This window comes from Polypterus senegalus, chromosome 1 (assembly GCF_016835505.1).
Source record: "Polypterus senegalus isolate Bchr_013 chromosome 1, ASM1683550v1, whole genome shotgun sequence".
Classification (NCBI taxonomy): Eukaryota; Metazoa; Chordata; class Cladistia; order Polypteriformes; family Polypteridae; genus Polypterus; species Polypterus senegalus.
Genome location: NC_053154.1, coordinates 16679746 through 16703220, shown reverse-complemented (window position 1 = coordinate 16703220; position 23475 = coordinate 16679746). Strand labels below are relative to the sequence as shown.

Here is a 23475-nt window from a genome sequence, read left to right as displayed (position 1 = left end):
TCTAGATCTGGATTTCTTACATTTTCACAATATATGCTGCCCTCCTGTTTATTTTGCATTCCAATTCTGTCATCTTCTCTAATTCTGCCTTTGGATCATAATTCTCTCTGTTTTTCAGATGCTGGGGGAATACAACCACTCTGTTCTTTGCTATGACCATGCTCTTCAAGCCAGGCCTGGGTTTGAGCAGGCCATGAAACGGAAACATGCTGTCCTCTGCCAGCAGAAACTAGAGCAAAAATTAGAAGCACAACATAGGTAAGAGGCTTCAAGGAATTATATTTTACTTTTATTATATTTATTCTTTACAAAAAAAGACATTTTCCTGCTTTGCCCTATCCATAGTACAGTCTGTTATGATATATTTTACGTATATATTTATCATATTGTCCATGTTGGTATTTGGAATTTTTTTTATTTAAGTTTCTTCTGCACAAACTGGTCAAAGTTATTGTATAAAACCAAAATTTCATTAACCTACTCCTGGCAAATTTCACCCCCATCATGAGCATGGTTCAGTTTGGTATAATGCATGGTCGAGTCCATAACTGTGGTATAAATATACATGTTTGACAATGGCATTGTAATTGTGTGGGGTACATTTTTTTATAAATGCCAAATGTAGGGACGTTTGAATGACAGTAAATAAGTGGACATTGGTGGTGTAGAAAAGGTACAACTCTCTATAAAAGCAGTATGCTCATCTTTGAATAAAGTCTTTAATGTGGATAATATTCTGTGCTTATAGTCTGTGAAAGTCATAGAATGGTTCTTGGAGTGTCATTCAATTCAGGTTAATAAGGTGGGCTACTTGGCTGTAAAAACCCAGTCTAGCCATGCTTTTGTGAAATTTAACAGAATCTTTTCAGAGTAACAATCCATCACATCCATATTAAAATCCTGGTAATCCAGATTTGTGATTATCCTGATGCAGCTGGCAGAAGATGATAGCCAGTTTCTTTTTTTTTTCTTGATTTTATTAAAATCACACAACATTCCATACAAATGAATCAATTTTTACAAAAATAGGATCAAAAACAAATCAACCCCCACCCCTGAGAAAGAGAGCATGGCCAGCAGAGTAAAACTTAAAGCTAGTAAAAATAAGTAAATAAATGAATTAATAAGTGAATAAAGATAAATGGTAAAAAAAAGGGAGAGAATCTGCTTCCTCAGTGCTTTAAATGCTTATTCTAAAATGTTACTGATTAGATCCTGCCAGGTTTTGAAAAAGTTCTGCACAGATCCTCCAAGTGCGAATTTGATTTTGTTCCAATTTCAAATAATATAAAACATCAGTTACCTACTGACTTAAAAGAGGAGAGTTAGGATTCTTCCAGTTGAGCAAAATAAGTCAACGTGCCAATAGAGTAGAAAAGGCAATTCCAGTTTGTTTGTCCTTCTCCACTTTAAGCCCCTCTGTGAGCCCACCACACACAGCTATTAATGAGTTAGGAGGGATTGTGACACCAAAGCTGTCTGAAAGGCATTTAAAATTTTTGGTCCAGAATGATGTTAATTTGGTGCAGGCCCAGAATATGTGACCCAGTGAGGCTGGAGCTCGATTGCAACTTTCGCAGGTTAGATCTTGCCCTGGGAACATTTTGTCCAATTCCATATGTGACACCTTTCTTTCTTAGCCTTCACTTATAAATACATCCAAAAGGTAAAGATCTATCATCAGCTCAACACTACAATACATTCCTGCACTAGAGTTAACATACTTTTGATGACTTGGTGCTCTCACTTGTTTCATGTTGGTTAGACATGCAGGTACAATTTTCTATTCTGTACATGTACATGTACAGTATGTGAAAATGGGAGGCCCACTCAAAGTTTTGGTGTATTACAAATTAAAGTTGCACCTCTAGTTTAAAAGTATTTTTATTATTAATGTTTGAACTTAACTGTGCACTGGTGGTGGACTAGCTGATAACTGAAAACAACAGGATATTTCTTGCCTTTCTTATTTTTCTACGAATTTTATAAGAGTGTGCTCACCTTTAGCCCTTTAAATTACTTGCTCTTTTGAAAGGAGTTTTTCATTTATATTTGTAATGTTATTGCAAAACATAAAGTTGAATCATAGCCTTGGTTTTGAATGTAATAGAATAAACAAATTTGATTTAGGTAAAAGTGATATTAAAAGCATTAGGAACAAATTATGTTTTGCTCCTTGAATATAGACATTATGTTTTTATGTTCTATTATTTGATGAGAATGACTAATTCATTGTGTTTTTTTTTTCCTTCATATAGATCACTACAGCGTACGCTGAATGAACTTAAGGAGTATCAGAAACAGCATGACCACTACTTACGTCAGCAAGAGACTCTGGAAAAGCACAAACTGTTACAGGAAGAGCAGATTCTTCGCAACATTATCCATGAGACACAAATGGCTAAAGAGGCTCAGCTTGGTAATGAAAATGTCATATGAAAATGAAAAAGTCCAGATACCGTTACATCAGCAATGCGGACTGGTGACTATTTGCAGTTTTTTGGGAGCTCGGTAGAATCAGTTCATATGTAGCTGCTGATTTGCTGATTATTAAAACATAACAAATCTGCCAAATTGGTGATCAGTGAACGGACATATTTATGGCTTTTACACAAGACATTTTTTGTTGTATTTTTCCAAAACCTACAAACGATTCCCCTTTTAAACTTAAATACTAAACGTGCACTGAGAAGCTTCACTTTCTAGTCACCGAATTGCGCTGTTTTAGAAAAGAGAGAGAGACTGAATCTGTCTTTTAATGGAAATCTGTTCAGCTGCTGTCTTTGGGGGTAAAAAAAGAAATAATTGCAAGATGGTGTTTGGGTTCAAATAATTCTAATGTATTGTTAGTTTAAATATTAATTAAAAATAGCTGATTAAAAATGATAGAAGCTAAGAATCCACTAAAAATATTTTACATATTATTATCTTGCAAAGACTAAGTTTACATCTATATTAAGTTTAAAGGATGTCAAACAGTCAATTTTACTGAAGGAAGTGTAATATAATATTTTGGAAGAAATAAGTGGATAGGACTGGCGAGCTTTGTTGGGCTGAATGGCCTGTTCTCGTCTAGAGTGTTCTAATAAAATGTAAAAAAAAAAAAACGAAAAACCAAAACAAAGGTTTTTGAATGATGTGCTTTATAGTTTATCTGAACATGAATTGTATCTTTAGAACATTATTTGCATTTTGTCTTTTAGGAAATCATCAGGTTTGCCGTTTGGGAAAGCAGCAACAAAGCCTTCATTGTTCCTTTGACCTTCCTGTGCGTTACCACAGAGGAGACATCTTTGAGAATGTTGAATATATTCAGGTCAGTGGGAAATGGTATGGACTACATATCAGCAACTTGTTATTGCTTCATGACAGTTCACAACAATTTCTTTTAATGAATTTTAAAAATTTTAGTCTTTTTACAATTTCTGCTTTGATTTCAGTTGATCATTGTGTAGTGTGCGGTTCATGTAAAATATATTGCAAATAAGCGTGACAATGCTCTTTGAAAAAGGTAGAGTAATGATCTCTTTAGGAAGCTCTGTCTTGATGTGTTTTGATTAAGCAGCAAGATTGCAACTTGTAATGCTGCCATTTCACTCACTCAGTTGTGTAACCAGACAAATGATGCTTATTTTATATATGTTACCTGCCCAATGTAATTTGCTGTGATGTCCAAAAAATACTTTTAACCTCATGTTCACGTGTAGAAAGAGAGAAAAAAACTTAATAGAACAACAGTGGCAACCAATTCTGTACAATGGCAAATAATTTGAAAACATGCGTAGAAAAAAGAAAAAATTCTCAATCCACATTTCCGTTATTCCATTGTATGCTCAAAATGCTTGTATTTTTTGTTAAAATATTAATAGCTATTTCCGTAAAAATAGGAAAGGCATTCCCATAATATAGTGCTTCTGAAATAAAAACTTTTGATTAATTAAAGCAGAGGAGAGGCAGATCTTCATTTCAAAAGCATACTTTCAATATGGAAACATTTTGGGGAGTGTTGCTGCATCATTTAGGTAAGCATATCTAATGCTCAAGTTAAAGAATAATACCGTATATACTTGTGGATAAGCAGATAAGTCAGGACTTGATTTTATCGTGTAATTTCTGGTATTTTATAATGCCGGTTGTATAAGTAGAATGGGAAAAACTCACGCTATTGATCCAAGAGTTTACGATATGCTTTTTTTTTTTTTTATTTTATTTATTAATTTTATTACAATCAATACATAGCAATCAAGTTTTTACAAAAAAAAGAATTATGTTAAGAACAGACCCCTGAGAGAGAGAGCAAGCCAAACGGTGTAAAATTTAAGGCTTGTAAAAATACCTAAATTAATAAATTCTCTGTGCTTTATAAACTTATTTTAAAATATTACTGATTAGATCCTGCCATGTTTTGAAAAAAGTCTGTACGGATCCTCTAACTGAGTATTTGATTTTTTCCAATTTCAAATAATATAACACATCAGTTTCCCACTGACTTAAAAGAGGAGAGTTTGGGTTCTTCCAGTTTATCAGAATAAGTCTGCGTGCCAACAGTGTAGTGAATGCAATCACAATTTGTTTGTCCTTCTCCACTTTAAGCCCCTCTGGAAGAACCCCAAACACAGCTGTTAATGGGTTAGGAGGGATTGTGAATCCAAGGCTGTCTGAGAGGTAATTAAAAGTTTTTGTCCAGAATAATGTTAATTTGGTGCAGGCCCAGAACATGTGACCCAGTGAGGCTGGGGCTTGGTTGCAACGTTCGCAGGTTGGATCATGACCTGGAAACATTTTGAAGAGTTTTAGTCGAGACAGATGTGCTCGATATATAATTTTGAGTTGTATAATTGTATGCTTTGTGCATATGGAGCTCGAGTGAATTCTCTGCATTGCTACTTTCCACTCCTTTTCTGATATATTAATTGAGAGGTCTTTTTCCCAGTGTCCTCTTGGATCTTTGAAAGATTACGATATGCTAACGTCTCACCTGAGAGAGTAACCACGGAGCACACAGCCTTTTTTTTACTATGCGCTGTATCCGCGTGTGCTCTTAACCCCTCTCTCTCTATTGTGCCTACGTCGCCACACGGTGATACCCGAACTATTCCAAAGCAACGTTTGCACTAATTTGTGTTTTTTGTATCTCACACCCTGTACACATTTATTGTAAGAGCATCCCTTATCTATGGTGGAACGTTCGATCAGAAGAAGATATGAAGCTGGTTTTAAATTAAAAGTCGTTGAAGTGGTGAAAGAAGTTGGTAACTGCACTGCTGCAACAAAATTTGATGCGTCTGAGAAACTGATGAGAGATCAGAAAGATCAGATTAGAGCAGGGGTGGGCAAAGTCGTTCCTGAAGGGCCGTAGTGGCTGCAGGTTTTTGTTCTAACCCAATTGCTTAATTAGAAATCAGTTGTTGCCAATAATCTAATTTCATGGCTTTTTAAGTGCTTTAACTCTGTTATGTCAAGTTTTTCTCTTCACTTTCCTTCCAAGTGTTTAATTAAACCAAACAGGTGTAAATGGAAACAAGCTAAACAGAGAACTGCTGGCTTCTTTTGTCATTTGCTAATAAGGAGCAATTAAAAAACAAGAATATGGCTGTTTAAGACTAAAATAAGAAATAAGGGTTCAAAATCTTAACAAGCGAGACAACGCAAATGAAACAGAAGTGTTACTTGAACACTAAGTGCTTCTTATTAAGCAATTGGGTTGGAACAAAAACCCGCAGCCACTGTGGCCCTCTAGGAACAACTTTGCCCACCCCTGGATTAGAGGCAAGATGATGTTAAAAAAAAAAAAGAATTAAGTGTCGCATTTTTGAACGGGCATATAAGTCGGGGTCTGATTTTATGAACGATTTTCCGGGTTTCAAGTCGCGAGTATATGCGGTAGGTGTTTAGTGATACGTTACTGTGACGAGTGACTAATATTACATTGATTCTGCTTCTGTAATTGAAGACTTTATGAATGAAGAGTAGAGGCAAATCTTCATTTCAAAAGCACAGTATTATGGAAATGTCCTTTACGTTTAGTTGTGCACAGATTTATCCTGGAAGTTATTATTAATAATTTTTTAGCAAGAACTACGTGCCTTTTACATGTTTTATGCATTCTACTGTATAAGGGACATATGGGTATTGTGACACGAGTAATATGGGAATTTGTTCTTTTTTCCACTGACATTTTTCATATTGTATGCCATTATACAGCAATTGTTGCCATTAATGTTCTGTTCTGTCATAAACTTGTGTCTCTCATTCTGCGTGAAGACATGAGGTTAAAATGATTTCTCACCTGTCCTTATAAACTGCATGGGGTAAGTAGCATACCATTTTTGAGTGGAATACTCTATAGTCATGAATTGAATATACACTGTTTTATTTCAAGAATATTATTAATAAAATGTACATGTTTCTTCTTTTTTGGGTACATTTTACAAAATGCAATTTTTTCATCAGTCAGTCTGTATATAGTGACTTTCACACCGAGTACTTTCAGTGATTTAAAGGTTACAGTCATAATTTTTAGTTCCTTTGTTACTAATAGCTTTGAAACAATGTGAAAATTTCCATTAGAATGACACGATATTTGTGAAACCAAAATGGATTCACCTCATGTGCCTTAAAGTTGTTTGCCAAGCCATTACCCTGTACTCTGTGTTTGGATAAACGGCACAGCTGATTTTAGTGCCTTTGCTTCAAATGTAGACAGGACAGTTCTGCATTTTAGCAGTCATAAACTAATGATTTATGCAAGTCATTTAATATTGGCACTGCTTACTGTTTCTTGTTGTAGTTTGGTGATGACTTTCCTGTGGCTAGCACCACATCCCTCAACTCTGAACAGAGTATCAATCAAAGTGAACACAGAGAGCTATTCCCAACACTTTCTGCGCACTTTCAGTATGGAAGCATTTGGGGAGAAGATGTCACAACATTTAGGGTAAGTAGATCTGATGCTCTGGATAAAGAATAAGTAGGAAGTTAGTCATTTAACTCCATGACCAGTGCCCAGTATTTCATTGTTTCTACTTCTCTAATTTATTCCTTTCACTAAAGAAAAAGACGTCTAGACATTTTAATTGCTGTTTTTGATAATGACCTTATCATTATTTGATTTTTGATGTGTTTAATGGCAAATGATTGTTATGGTTTCAAGTTAAATTCTGCTAGTTTTATATAACTTGCAATGTAACTAATGCCCCTAATGCAGTGGCAGGCTTAATACGGTTGGCAACATTTTTACAAGAATTTTTGGTTTTTGTATATCATTAAAATTATACTAATTTGTTTTTCAAACATTCTAACTGTGGCAGTGCTTCTGTTTACGGTCATAGTTGTGTTGATCTACATTCTTCATTGTTTCTCTGTGTGAATCACAAAGAACATGTCTCTCTATACAATATATAGGGTGGCCCAGATCTAATTATGCAATTTTCATCACGCTATAACTTATTAAGTTTATTACACAGAGAATTCACAAAAGATTATTTTTGTTGCTGATAGATGGCAGCACCTGCCCTGCATTCCAAAATGGCAGGGAGACGGTTGTCAGTCGAACAGCGGGTGCAATGTGTTCACCTTTTCATAACTGCATAATTAGATCTGGACCACCCTGTACACAAAGTGGTCACTGTATTTGATTTCCTTGAGAAGTTGTGAATGCTTTTGATTTATAAAGCAGGTGTAGCTTCCTACAGATTGACTTTTTGAGCATTTTAAAAAGTAGAGTAGCCCAACACTTCATGATAGTAGAGCCTGAACATAAAGGGCCAAAAAGAAAAAAAGTATGGCTTCTGTATGGCCATTTTTGTAAAGTTAATCCATAATATCAGTTGAAATAACAATAAAAAATGATAGTAAACGTTATGTATGAGGAGACTCATTAGTGCAACCAAAAAATGTAAGGGTTTCATCCTCAGACACATGGAATTATTTGTGCAGCTGAGTTACGATTTATCATCCAAGAATCAACGTTCAGATATAACATGAAATCTGAGCTCAGTTCATTAGGCATACAAACACTGCAGTCTGAGACACAAGTTATTGGCTAAGCTAAAAATGTTAATTTTTTTGCTAATTCATTCATGTCAGCAGGATAATGTGCACTTTCCCCAAAACTTTGAATGTCTTCGGACGTTTCTAGGAATGCCAGTGAAATTGGCTACTTACTGTATATTGCCCCAAAATTCCAAATACTGTTTCAAGTGTCTTTGACTTGGAATAATGGGTTCTGGAATAAAAATTAACCACCATCTGATTTTTAGAATCTATGTCACACATTGGATTCAATATAGAGCGGCATTCTACTACTGCAGGTTTGACATCTTGTTGAGTCAATCCTGCAGTTCCTTCAGGCTGTTTCATGGCAAATAGACCAAGTACCACTCATTGTTTGAAACACATGCTGGTGAAGTATGCTGTGACCTCTATGGTCTAGTATTGAACTAAGAGAGTATGAATGGGGACAATTATCTAATATTGCTTTTTTCCTATCAGTCTACTCTCAATGACAAAGTAAAAACGTATTTGATAAAATTGTCAAATTTACTAAAAACTAAATTTGGAGTGCCGTGACACTCCAAATTGTGGTCGGGTGCATCCTGTTTGCTTTAGTTCTTCTTGAGATGTATCTAGAACTTGATTGGAGCCTATTTTTGGTAAACTGAATTGATTGGGTGCTGTTTAGAAAGGCACACCTGTACCTATTTATATAAATCCTACAAATTACGCTGCATGTCAGGACATAATCCAAGCCATGAAGTCCAGGGAACTCTCTGTAAATCTCCACAGTGAAATTGTGGTAAAGCATAGATATGGGCAAGTGGATGAAACCGTTTGAAAAGCTTTAAGTATTCCCAGGAGCACAGGGGCCACAACTGTGAAATGGAAAAAGTTTGGAACCAGCGGGACTCTTGCTAGAGTTGGTTGTCCAGCCAGAGGGGCAAGAAAGGCCTTGGTGAGAGAGAGGTGACCAAGAACCTAATGGTCACTCTTAGCAGAGCTTCAGAAGTCCTCCAATGAGATGAGAGAACCTGTCAGAAGAACAAGCTTCTCGGCTACACTCCTTCAATGCGGTGTTTATGGTAGATTGACTAGATGGGAGCCACTCTTGAGAAAAAGGCATATGACAGCTTGCTAGAAGTTTGCCAGATGGCATTTAAAGGATTCAGAGAGAACACAGAAAAAAGATTTTTTTCTGTGATGAGGTAAACATTTGCCTCTTCGGGTAGAACGCCAAGCACTCATATGTATGATGAAGACTGCGTATCAGCTACCTAATACAATTCCTATGGTGAAGCCTGTTTTGTGGTAGCATAATGCTATGAATGGGCGTCTTGGTTTCAGGGACAGGGAGAATGGTCAGCATTGAGGGAAGGATGAATGTAGCCACAAAAAGAGAGATCCTTGGGGGTAGGGGGATTAACGTGCTCAAGAGTGCATGGTGACTGCAGACTAGGTCAGCACGACTGTGACTCGAGGATTACAGCCAAGACAACGCTGAAGTTTCTTTGGGGCAAGTCTCAGAGTAATCCTTGAGTGGCCCAGACATAAACCTCAAAGTACATCTGTCGAGATGGTATCTTAGAGACGCTTCCCATCAAATCTAATGGAGCTTGCAAGGACCTGCCAGGAAGAATGGGATCAACTGCCCAAATCCAAGTGTGCAAAACTTGTAGGGACTTAATTCAAGAATGCGTGACGCTGGAATTGCAGCCAAAGGGGCTTCTACAGAGTACAAAGTTCAGGGTGTGAATACTTGGAAGAATGAGAGATTTCATTTTTTGATTTTTAATAAGTTTGAAAACCTTACTAAAAACAAGGTTATTGAGTGTAGACTGTTGAGCAAAAACATCTAATGTATCCTTTTAAAATGAATTCTGCAGAATGTGAAGTAGTCTCAATACTTTTCTAATCCACAATCTGTGTGTGTGTGTTTGCATGCAGAGTAAGGAAAATACCCTGTGCTTTGTGTCTCAATTCAATACTTTTAATGCAGTGCTGCAATGGAAGATAAAGTATTTTATGACTGTTTTTATTTTCTAGGAACACAATGAAGCTCTCTGGCCTAGAAGATCAGATTGCTCCCAGGACTTCCCTAGTATCCCCAAAGTAGAAACACTTCCCACATATTTCCTCCCACCAGAAAACCGTGGCTTTTGGTAAGGAATTCCGAGACACCGTATGTAAGAGTTTTAAATGAACGCCAGCCTCGCCTTTCTGTATCTGTGTAAGGCAAACTTTATTCTTTACAACTTTATGTGTAATTTATTCCAGTTTTGCTGATTGTCAAAAATGTGAGTGTCAAGTTTTGAGCATAATTGTCTTTGTGCCAAACATACTAGATTTGCTTGAAAACCGTATTTATTATTTTTTATATATTAAATGAACAGTTTAAGGTCTGTTTTCTTATTATTTCCAAAAAATCCAAGTGTGGAAATAAATAAGTATGTTCAACAACAGATGATTTGAGTGATACTGAAATCTTCACTCAAACAATAAAATTTAACAGTAGATGTTTACTAATTAAATTGTATCCTGTTTTTAGTTAGATTTTTTGCTAAAGGTTGTTATTTAAAACAAAATCAAAAACTTTCTTTTTAAAAAAATAAATTATATAGGGGAAGAGTGCCAGGATAGTGCTATACACTTAAAATACTGCCTCATATATATATATATATATATATATATATATTCTGCTAGTTTTATATATATTTTTTATATATATATTATATATATTATATATATATTATATATATTATATATATATATATATATAAATATAATATATAAATATATATATATATATATATATATATATATATATATAATATATATATAAATATATATAATATATATAATATATATATAAAAAATATATATAAAACTAGCAGAATACCAGGCAGAGGAGAAGTAGTGTGTTAAAGAAGTTATGAAAAGAAAAGCAAACATTTTAAAAATAACGTAAGATGATTGTTAATGTAATTGTTTTGTCATTGATATGAGTGTTGCTGGCTGGCATATATATACATATAAACATATATATAAATATATACATATATAAATATATATATATGTATATATACACACACATATATATACATACTGTATATACAACATATACATATCTACATATATACTGTATATACACATATATATACAAATCTACATATATATATCTACATATATATATATATTAGGGGTGGGACTCGATTAAAAAAATTAATCCAATTAATTAGAGGCTGTGTAAGAATTAATCTTGATTAATCGTATGTAATCGCACACGGAAATTTGCCCCAAATCGCAAATGTTTTTTTTTTTTTTTTATTTAAAACGGTTTTAGTGGGCTTACAGAATCAAATAATAGACATGGACATGAATATTGTAAACTGAAGCTGTTTTAATTTCTGAAAAAAAAGCCTTTAAACTGCATTTGAATTCAAAACAGAAACAAAAATATCATCCCTGGTTAAAATTGGGCAGACTTAAAAATAAAGTGGTAGTTTAAGTACATTTTCAGAATAGTATTGTCTTTAAATAATAATAACCAAAATTTCACCATAAAGTGCAGTTTTTCTTCTTAAAAAAATAAGTCAGAAACATAAAAGGTAATTTGACCAGCTTACTCTTTAAACTCTGAGTAACATTAGCCAAAATTATTTTGTACATTAGGCTAAAACAGTGTGATCATTGAACATTTTGTAATTAGATGTATTTAGAATTACTAACGGTCACGGAAGTCCAATGATCCCCAGTAAGAGCCACAAAGTCCGCTTTCTGTAATGCATCTAATTTTGCTTGCTTTTCAGTGTGCACAAAACCATGCTTTTATCAAGGCTTCTCGGAAGTCGAAATGATCAGTCGTAGGAACGCGCTTTATTCCGACTCTAACATTTTTGTAGCTGTGATGTGTGCATCAGTGTAATGGATGTACCAGGAAATCATGCATTGACAAAAGTTCCCGCTTGCTTGGAATTGAAAGTGTGATTAAATGCGTTATTTTTAACGCTGTTATGGAGTACATGCATCAAGCTTCTCAGCTGTGCTTGTGCTAAGAAAGGGAAAATTTTAAAATAACGTAACATGATTCTGCTAACCTAATATTTTTCATACGTCCCAAACCAAGGAGATGCGAAGGTAAAATGAATCGGTAGCGCGCACATAGTCAGTACATCCCCTCGAATCAACCTCGAATGTCGGCGTTAGAGGCTTAAGACTCTACAATTAGCCACAGCGTGTGGCTTGTCTATGCTAAAGTATGTATTGTAGATCGGGGTATATATATACATTTATATATATATATACCCGTACGCAGTGGAGAAGTAGAAGTTATGAAAAAGAAAAGGGAACATTTTAAAAATAACGTAACATGATTGTCAATATACAGTAATTGTTTTGTGAGTGTTATTGAATGTTGCTGTCATCAAGGATTTGATTATCATTATTTCTTTCAATCAGGCTCGTATTTGTAGGATGTGTTCAAGTTACATTCCGTGTTTGTCAATCGTTGTAAAGATAAGAGGTTTCATTCATCGATTAGTTCCTTACTGCATCAATAAACAGCTCGTCTTCCTTTTTATCTGTGATGTGACAAACTGCATGCACGGGTTTTTTTTTTTTTTTAGCAGGACATTCACTTTTTCCACCGTGTGCTTTGTTTCGCAGTAGCTGCACTTATGAATATGATTCTATGTATAAGACGCTTCATATTTTTTTGCTGCCTTCTCAATTGTGTAATTCGGTTTTTGTTCAGCACTCTTTGGAACTGTTGCTTTTGTCTGTGCACTCGCCAGTTCACGTGAGCCGCTTGGTGTTCTTGCATCGAAGGTTCCCAGCTGTACTGGTGCCATCTCGTAATGTCAGCTAAGACCCGCACTTAAAACTTTCTCTCGCAGTTTCAATGAGTTTGTGCCAAACACCACCCTGACCATCTCATCTTCCTCTGCATAAGCACAGTCCTTCACACGTGAATATTTACCGGCAGTGTTTGTATTGGATTGCCGCTGATGGACGGCCTTATATGGGCAGGCACTAAATTACAAACGCTAGTGGTAGCCTATGAACTTAATTTAATATAAACTTACGGTTCACGCCGTGCTTTGTTTCCGCAGTAGCTGTACTTATGAATATGCTTGTATGCATCATTTGCTTCATAATGTTTTTCTGCCTTCTCAATTGTGAAATGGCGTTTTGTGCTGATCGCTGTTTGGAGTTCTTCCTTGTGCTCTACGTACTTACGTAGGAGGCGTGATGATGTTACACGAAACTCCGCCCCCCCGCGGCCATCTCCAACTCAAGACTCCATTACATTATATGGGGAAAAATAGCTTCCAGTTATGACCCTTATGCGTAGAATTTCGAAATGAAACCTGCCCAACTTTTGTAAGTAAGCTGTAAGGAATAAGCCTGCCAAATTTCAGCCTTCTACCTACACGGGAAGTTGGAGAATTAGTGATGAGTCAGTGAGTGAGTGAGTGAGGGCTTTGCCTTTTATTAGTATAGATAAGCCCTCACTCACTCACTCACTTCTCCAATACATCTACAATACATACTTTAGCATAGACAAGCCACACGCTGTGGCGCAATTGTAGAGTCTTCGCCTCTAACGCCGACATTCGAGGTTTGATTCCCGAGAGGGGGTGTACTGACTATGTACGCGCGCTACCCGATTCATTTTACCTTCGCATCTCCTTGGTTTGGGACGTATGAAAAATATTAGGTTAACGCAGAATCATGTTACGTTATTTTTAAAATTTTCCCTTTCTTAGCACAAGCACAGCTGAGAAGCTTCGATGCATGTACTCCATAACGCTGCTAAAAATAACGCATTTAATCACACTTTCAATTCCAAGCAAACGGGAACTTTTGTCAATGCATGATTTCCTGGTACATCCATTACACTGATGCACACATCACAGCTACAAAAATGTTAGAGTCGGAATAAAGCGCGTTCCTACGACTGATCATTTCGACTTCCGTTAAGCCTTGATAAAAGCATGGTTTTGTGCACAATGAAAAGCAAGCAAAATTAGATGCATTACAGAAAGCGGACTTTGTGGCTCTTACTGGGGATCATTGGACTTCCGTGACCGTTAGTAATTCTAAATACATCTAATTACAAAATGTTCAATGATCACACTGTTTTAGCCTAATGTACAAAATAATTTTGGCTAATGTTACTCAGAGTTTAAAGAGTAAGCTGGTCAAATTACCTTTTATGTTTCTGACTTATTTTTTTAAGAAGAAAAACTGCACTTTATGGTGAAATTTTGGTTATTATTATTTAAAGACAATACTATTCTGCAAATGTACTTAAAGTACTTAAACTACCACTTTATTTTTAACTCTGCCCAATTTTAACCAGGGATGATATTTTTGTTTCTGTTTTGAATTCAAATGCAGTTTAAAGGCTTTTTTTTTTTTTCAGAAATTAAAACAGCTTCAGTTTACAATATTCATGTCCATGTCTATTATTTGATTCTGTCGCCCACTAAAACCGTTTTAAATAAAAAAAAAAAAAAAACATTTGCATTTGGGGCAAATTTATTTATGCGATTACATACGATTAATCAAGATTAATTCTTACACAGCCTCTAATTAATTGGATTAATTTTTTTAATCGAGTCCCACCCCTAATATATATATATATGTAGATATATATATGTAGATTTGTATATATATGTGTATATACAGTATATATGTAGATATGTATATGTTGTATATACAGTATGTATATATATGTGTGTGTATATATACAGTATGTGTATATATATGTATATATATGTATGTGTGTATATGTGTATATAAAGTAGTTTATTCCTGAGCTTTCAACCCCTACTAGGGGTCTTCATCAGAGGATAATGCTTAGACTTACAAGAATCAAAGGCAATATACGAGGTGTGGCAGAAAAGTAATGAGACTGATTTTTTATTTACCAAAGTTTTTATTTTTTTCAAACATCAATGTTATCCCCTTCAAAGTAGTTCCCTTGGGCAGCTACACACCGATGGAGATGTTGTTCCCACTGTTGGTAGCAGTGCTGGAAGTCCTCAACCGGTATGGTCTTCAGCATGTCCGTTACACTCTTTTGGATGTTTTCTAAAGTCCAAATGACGTCCTTTGAGGACATTTTTCAGTTTAGGAAAAGTCACACGGACTGAGGTCAGGTGAATAAGGGGGCTGGGGAACCACAGGAATGCCTTTTGAGGTCAAAAATTCTGTTATGGAGAGGGCAGTTTTTCGGCACCATTTTGGCACAGACCTTTCGCATGTGCAAATGTTCAGTCAAAATTTGATGAACGGTGAATCTCTTCAAATTTAATTGTTCACTCAACATTCTTAATGTTAAACGACGGTCTGATCTCACAAGAGTGTTCACACGTTCGATGTTTTCATTGGCTTTCGTTGAAGTCCTCCCTGAACGGTGTTCATCTTCAACGTGTTTTCTGCCTTCCAAAAATGATTTGTGCCAGCTAAAAACTTAAGCTCGGGATAAAGAATGTTCCCCATAGGCCTATTTTAACTTTTAAACGCCACACTTGCCGCTTAATGGCACAACGTTGCTCCAAATTCCGCTGTTCCATTTTGCGTGACGCACAACCAAAAACACAACTTCGCTAATAGCAGTCGCAAAAATCACGTAGTTAACGGAAGGAGTTGAAACTCGCACTGAGCTATGGGAGGGTACTGATACACGTGCTCTATCAAGGACAACAGCAGCGTTGCCAGATCGCTTGCAGTGTTGCCAGTCTCATTACTTTTCTGCCACACCTCAATATAGCAATAAATTACGTGGAGAGAAGGGGAGGCTAAGTCCGTCTAGTCGGTTGGGAGGGTTATTGGGTTTAAAGTCTTGTTTATTATGAATAAGTTCTTCTTAAGTTTGCATATACTGGGTTTATGTCCAAGTGTCTGTTGATGGCGTTCTCATTTGATAACCAGGATTGAAAAACTACTTTATGATACATGATACGTTTTATATATATATATATATATATATATATATATATATATATATATATATACATACACACACACACACAGACACTATGGGGTTTCCCCCCTGCTTGCTTCACTCGCCAACCCCCACTGGCCTGTGCTGCGTGCCATCTACTTCGCGTCTCTACCGCTCGCGTTGTGAAGAGGGGGGCTAAATGCACCCCAAGGAGACTCGGTTGCTTCTCCGAAACCCCCTCTTAAATGGTGATACAATGGGAAACAAATAGTTTTTTTTTTTTTTTTTTTTTTTTTACCTCCTCTTTGCTCGATCAGCTGCTGGCTTGTTGCTGCAGTGCTGCGAGATCTGAATCTCGCACGGCGCATCGAAAATTTAAAAGCCTGTACAGCAGCTGTCCTACTCTTTGTCTTTTATTTCCGGCCCCGGTCGTGGTTAAATCTCTTGGCACAAAGTCTCGTCTCACGGGACGTGAGTTTGTGATATTTTTTGGTTTAGAATTTAAAAACGGGATAAGAATATGAAAATCAAACAATATCACATTAAAATTTTGAGAAGAACGATACCAAACATATATAAATTAGCCTGATTTAAAGTGTGGCAAAAAATGTGACATAAAATCGTTGCACAAAATCATTGCACTTTTAGGCTTAGGATTTTTTATATGTATATATGTATATTTAATCATTCTGCTTGTAACCCCCAGTTAAGACATGCCCTTGTACCCAACTGAGGATTATTACTGACACCTTGTAGATTCAAACAATCATGTTGACTCTGGCATAGTTCAGTTTCTTCTGCTCTAAATACCTACAGGTGTTGTTTTTGCACATTTTCTCTTCTGCACTGAATGCAGACATATGTGTTCCCTGCTCATCACTGAAGAGGTGCACGTCATTTTATCTCTATGTGGAGATATTTATTGCTTCTTAATGTGGGGCCTGTGGACTAAAGTGCTTCATTAAACTGTGATGTTGTCTTAGGCGTAAGGAATACAACATTGTATTTCTCAGAAGTAACGGAAAATGGAAACAAATTTTATGAATGTTTCATAAAGATAAAAGACTAATTATCTTTTATACTGATCATGTGAGATGGGATTGGTTAAAAAAAAAAGATTTTATTGTATCTATAATCCAATAATTGTTCAGGGTATTTCATAATTTTTTTTGTGTGTAAGCTTTTATTTAAGTTTATTAAATGTGGCCATGGCTAGCCTTTATCGTATTAGTTTAAAAATGTAATTAAAAATATTGAGCACAGTCTGTATATTTTCTTTTAACTAGAAAGGCATGATGGATACTAAATTACTGTTCTGCAGGTTTAAAGATTTTCTTTTTCGTGGGAGGTCTCCTGATGCTCAGCCTTCCCCTCCAGACTGTGATGTGGTGACAGAGCCAGGAAGAAGTGGTCTGGAGTCTTTTCTTGGGAAAGGGCTCGAGGGAATGGGAGTTCCAGATGTGCATGCCAAGAAGGTAGATTTTACTGACAATCGTTTGAACTTGAGAAGTTTACATACCCTAATTATAGTTTGAGCCTGAGTTTATATAAAAATTAAATTGGATTAAATCTTGTAAGACCTTTTTTAACCTTTAAGAAAAAATATTTGACTATAAATTTATATTGCAGCATCCAACAGTTATTACTTATGTACAGACATTAAAGCACTTAGTCTATCCATTTTTCAGTCTTACAGGACAGATAAAGTGAAGTTTAATTTTACAAAGCAGCAACATATTAATGTATACAGGTCATTCTTGCAGATATATACAAGCAGATAACCCCCAAATTTAAAATTTCAACTGAATTTCAGTTAGTTTGAAGCAAATTAGTTTTTTTTCCAATGATCACATGGCAGCAGTCACTAATGGTGATGAATTCTACTGCATACTACAGACTTTGTCATCCTTTTCAGTCATTTTTTGCTTTTGTGCACATGTGTTGCTGAATTTAACTGACAGCACGCACATCTGCCTAATAGTCTCTTTTAAAGGTAAGCAACTCCGTTAGCAGCAGTTGAAATTGCTGCTTATAATTCTAAGCTTCCCAAGTAGTAAGTCCAAGCCATGTTGTCTCAGGAAGTATCCTGCAGCTGGTGGAAGAGTAGGTGACACTTGACAATCCTTTAGCATAGACAGCACTTCTCTGCTTAGAGATCAGTTGCCATGTAGAGGTGGCTGTCCTTGCCATTTTCAACTCTATGAGATGCTATATCATTATCAAAAACTGTAGGGTGTTTATCCATAAGGTTGCGTATATTGTACACACCCTTTGCTCATTTTAATTCAATTGTTTTGCAATTTCAATACATTAATGGTGCTTTATAATAGTATCTATCTATCTATCTATCTATCTATCTATCTATCTATCTATCTATCTATCTATCTATCTATCTATCTATCTATCTATCTATCTATAGTCATTAATACATTGGAATCTGTGAAATAAGTAATAAAACATTATGTGGTTTTGCTGATATTTCTATTAATAGTTATTTTCAGTGTAGGTTCCAACTTGCATACATAATTGGATTACAGATTATAACAGGAGTGGAGCTTGTCCAAACCCAAGGGGCACCTGTTTTTGGAAAATAAACTTTTTCCTAGAATGGAATAACAAGGAGTAGCATTCATCCATCCATCCTCTTCTGCTTATCTGAGGTCTGGTCGCAGTGGCAGCAGCTTAAGCAGAGATGCCCAGACTTCCCTCTCCCCGGCCATTCTTCTGAGGGAATCCCGAGGCGTTCCCAGGCCAGCCGGAGACATAGTCCCTCCAGCGTCTCCTGGGTCTTCTCCGGGGGCCTCCTCCGGGTTGGACGTGCCCGGAACACCTCACCAGGGAGGTGTCCAGGAGGCATCCTGATTAGATGCCCGAGCCACCTCATCTGACTCCTCTCGATGCGGAGGAGCAGCGGCTCTACTCTGAGCCCCTCCCGGATGACTGAGCTTCTCACCCTATCTTTAAGGGAAAGCCCAGACACCCTGCGGAGGAAACTCATTTCAGCCGCTTGTATTCACAATCTCGTTCTATTGGTCACTACCCATAGCTCACGACCATAGGTGAGGGTAGGAGCGTAGATCGACTGGTAAATTGAGAGCTTTGCCTTACGGCTCAGCTCCTTTTTCACCACAACAGACCGATGTAGAGCCTGCATTACTGTGGACGCCGCACCGATCCGCCTGTCAATCTCACGATCCATTCTTCCCTCACTCATGAACAAGACCCCGAGATACTTCAACTCCTCCACTTGGGGCAGGATCTCTCCCCCAACCCTGAGAGGGCACCCCACCCTTTTCCGGCTGAGGACCATGGTCTCGGATTTGGAGGTGCTGATTCCCATCCCAGCCGCTTCACACTCAGCTGCGAACCGACACAGAGATCTGAAGATCACGAACTGATGAAGCAAACAGGACAACATCATCTGCAAAAAGCAGTGACCCAATCCTGAGTCCACCAAACCGGGCCCCCTCAACACCCTGGCTGCGCCTAGTCATTCTGTCCATAAAAGTTATGAACAGAATCGGTAACAAAGGGCAGCCCTGGCGGAGTCCAACTGTCACTGGAAACGGGCTCGACTTACTGCCGGCAATGCGGACCAACAAGTATAATAGAAATAGTGGAAGATACATAATTTTAAACCAAAGGCCATATACAAGCAAATAATCCGAAGACAACAATTTTTTAGTGGGCAGTTAAAGTGTTCTGCAGGGTAGAAGGATATAAATGTTTGAAAGCAAGTGTTTTTTTCTTTCCATTTAGCACAGGGATTTCCAACACAAATGGCTACAGGTTTTCCTATCTGTCACTTCCTTAAATCAGTGACCAGTTCATGCTGCTAATTGACTTCTTTTCCCTTTAATTGCTTTGTTTTTAAAGAATTGGTGATGAAATTATCAATTGTTCCTTAAACTGCAGCCAAACAAAAATGAGATGTTAAGTGAGCTGACGCATGACTAGCTGAGTCGGGGCCTCAAACTCCAACCAATTTCACTTCAGCCAGTTTCTTAATTAGAAGCCAATTCTTATTATTAATTAAACCCGTTATTTAATTCCATGGCTTGTTGGTGCTCTTTTTCTGCCACAACACACATTTCCAAAACTGCTATTTTTTTTTTCTTTTCTAAAAGCACCATTAAAATGTTTTGTGGACCTGAACAGATCAACATTACTGAGACCTTGACCTTTCTTTATTTTCAGGTATTGTTTGATCGACACAGGTTAGCTGGTTAAGTGTTAGCTTAGTTTGTATCTCATTACTGTTTGTCTCCTAAATAAGAGAAATGAAGAAGTGAAGGGGCCTGTATCTTAAACAACAAGTCAATTAAATTTAAGGCAAAAAGCTTAATTAACAAGAAAAACTAGTCACTAGTTAAAGGGTTAGAATGAAAACCTGCATCCACTATGGCAGTGTTTCCCAACCTCAGTCCTGGGGACACCCTGTGGCTGCAGATTCCTAATCAGTGACAACACCTGATAACACTGATCTCATTTAATTAGCTGGTATTATTTTTCTTTTATTATACATTCAGAAAAGCCCAGCAGCATGATTTTTACATTTATAAGACATTTACAAATATTTCTGCTGTTGCTATAGATTTATATGCTTAACTCTCCTTTGTTGATTTCATTATATTTTGCCCTTCCTCTGTGCAATTTTTCCCCCTTCATTGTATCTCATTAATGTCAATTAAAAACTAGCAGAGCAGACACGCTGGCAAACACAGAATAATCAAAGGCTGCAGCTACTTTAGCATCAGACCAACTAATTAGCAAATAATGGATTAATTAAACAATTAGAACACCTTGAAAAGTAGAATGAAAATCAGGATGAAAATATTGTTAAAAAGAAAGACATTCCCATCTATCTGCTTAGCTTTATTAATTTATTTATATATATATATATATATATATATATATATATATATATATATATATATATATATATATATATATAATAACCAAACTTAGTTTTCTAATTTCAAATAACACATCACTTAATTAGCCCAAGAGTCCAATTTAAAACAGAAGCTGATTGAAACAAAAACCTGTAGCCACAGTGTGCCCCCAGGACCGAGGCTGGGAAACACTGCATTATGGCCTACAAGGATCAGAGCTGAACATTCCTTCTAGCATTGCATTTGGGAATTTTTATTTGTATTGTTTTTGTTTTGTTTATGTAGCTAATTCATATGATAATCGTAATCTTTGAGTCTGCCCAACACATCTTGGAAAGGCATATTGCAGAATACTGGTATCCTTGAAACAATGGCTTAAGTTATTGCAACAAATAAAATTTGCAGACCATATTCTTTACAAGATACTCTAATATAAGGTTCATGTTAGAATAAGCAAAACTGAGCATAGTAATATGAAGTTAAAAGTCTTCTGTCCTTGTTGTTTCTATTCTGTATTTTAGATTCTGTTTTCCCGAGTTGACAGTCCTGTCCTTACTGAGGAACAGATTGGAGAAATTATTAATCAAGGATTTAAGGTAGGTTATTAATTGTGAACATGACATTTTTATATTCTCAACAAGAAAGGGAGAAAATGTTGGTTATTTTGGACGTGATCATTTCTGGTATTGGTCACTCATTGTAGAAGTTACAATGGGTAACAGGTCCAGGGAATTCTTGCTGGTACACTATAGAACATTAGAACACTCTAGACGAGAACAGGCCATTCAGCCCGACAGAGCTCGCCAGTCTTATCCATTTATTTCTTCCAAGAAAACATCAAGTCGAGTTTTGAAAGTCCCTAACGTCTTACTGAAATTTACCCTTAACAAGTTTCCAACTGTGTCCCCGTGTTCCTGATGAACTCATTTTAAAATACAAATCTCGATCCACTGGACTAATTCCCTTCATAATTTTAAACACTTCAATCATGTCACCTCTTAATCTTCTTTTATTTAAACTGTGAAGGCTCAGCTCTTTTAATCTTTCCTCATAACTCATCCCCTGTACCCCTGAATCAACCTTGTCGTTCTTCTCTGGACCTTCTCTAGTGCTGCTATGTCCTTTTTGTTGCCCCCAGTACTCCAGATGAGACCTCATCAGTGTGTTATAAAGTTTGAGCAGAACCTCCTGTGACTTGTACTCCACACATCAAGGCGCTATATAACCTGACATTCTGTTAGCCTTCTTAATGGCTTCTGAACACTGTCTGGAAGTTGATAGCTTAGAGCCCACTATGTCTCCTAAATCCTTCTCATAAGGTGTACTCTCAATTTTCAGACCTTTTTTACTTCCTATGTGCTATACTTTACATTTACTGACATTAAAATTCATCTGCCACAAATCTGCCCATGCCCGTATGATGTCCAAGTCCCTCTGTGATGATTCAATGGATTTCAGATAATTTGCCAATTCACCCACCTTGGTATCATCTGCAAACTTAACCAGCCTGTTAATTGTATTCCTATCCAAACCATTTATATATTTTAAAAATAGCAGCACCCTAGTACTGACCCCAATGGAACACCACTCTTAACAGCAGCCAATTCTGATAAGGTTCCTCGCACCATCACCCTCTGTTACCAGTGTCGAACACAATGTGCACCCATCTACAAAAATCACCCTAATAATTTAAATCATGCTCAAAAATCCCAATATGTGGTTAAGAAAAAATCATAACCGAAAAACAGAACTGTACAAACTTCCATAGTGTGCAATCTAATGACAGGTATCCTATTACTACTGTGCTCCAAAACTAAAGTCTGTGATATCCACAGTCCCCTAATTCTTCCCATAACTTTCTCTATAGATGTGCGAAGGAACAGGTGCACCTGCCTCCCAAATTGTATACTACACCTGTCTATAAATTGCCCAGTCCTTTTCTAACTTGCCCTGATCTCCATTTTGCCAAACATCACATAATGTTCTCTCCTGACCTCTGTAATCTTCCAAAAATATAACATTACTGCCTGTCCTATAACACATCCATAATATAAGTGCAATCCCAATCTTATTCTGCCTTTGCTAATAGAGTTCCCACTACTGAGACATTTCCACTGCATTCTATAAATCCACATCATAAAATCGCTAATCCTCTGATTTTTCTCAAAACTAGTTTATTATTCACCACGCTCATTCCTACCCTAATTTTATTCTGCATTTGCTGCTAGTCTGCGAAGTCCTGTGCAAGCTTGCTAGACTTACCTCGCCTGGGCAGAAATTCACATTGTAAGATCCACAGACCTCACATCTTAAAACATAACTCGCCTCCCAACCTGTCTTGTACTACACCCACAGGACAAGTCCAACCTAAATCTTTTTCTTATTATTTCCTTGAATAGAAATTTTGCCCTCCTTTCTTTCAGGCCTGAACATTTCTCAGTTATTTTCTGATTAAATTGAGTCAATTCACAAAGCCTGTCACAAAAATTTTGTCTCATACTATTGTCTAAATCAATGTTTCCCAATCTTTTTTTCTCTGTTGGCACAATTTTTGTAACCAAAAACATCCCAAGTCACTCTTCTATCTTACTAACTACAAACACATTATATCTTACACCTGTGCTCACTCAA

General features: G+C 36.5%; 1 protein-coding gene across 2 annotated transcripts in view; it reads left to right on the top strand.

The window, feature by feature from the left end:
- ttc17 (tetratricopeptide repeat domain 17) overlaps positions 1 to 23475 on the top strand; it is a 106685-nt gene that overhangs the window by 30591 nt on the left and 52619 nt on the right. For both annotated transcript variants that reach the window (XM_039744247.1, XM_039744255.1), the window contains exons 8-14: positions 119 to 258; positions 2259 to 2419; positions 3204 to 3316; positions 6791 to 6937; positions 10042 to 10157; positions 17271 to 17424; positions 21366 to 21440. In XM_039744247.1, the coding sequence (XP_039600181.1) occupies positions 119 to 258; positions 2259 to 2419; positions 3204 to 3316; positions 6791 to 6937; positions 10042 to 10157; positions 17271 to 17424; positions 21366 to 21440 (906 nt within the window). The remainder of the gene's footprint in view (positions 1 to 118; positions 259 to 2258; positions 2420 to 3203; positions 3317 to 6790; positions 6938 to 10041; positions 10158 to 17270; positions 17425 to 21365; positions 21441 to 23475) is intronic.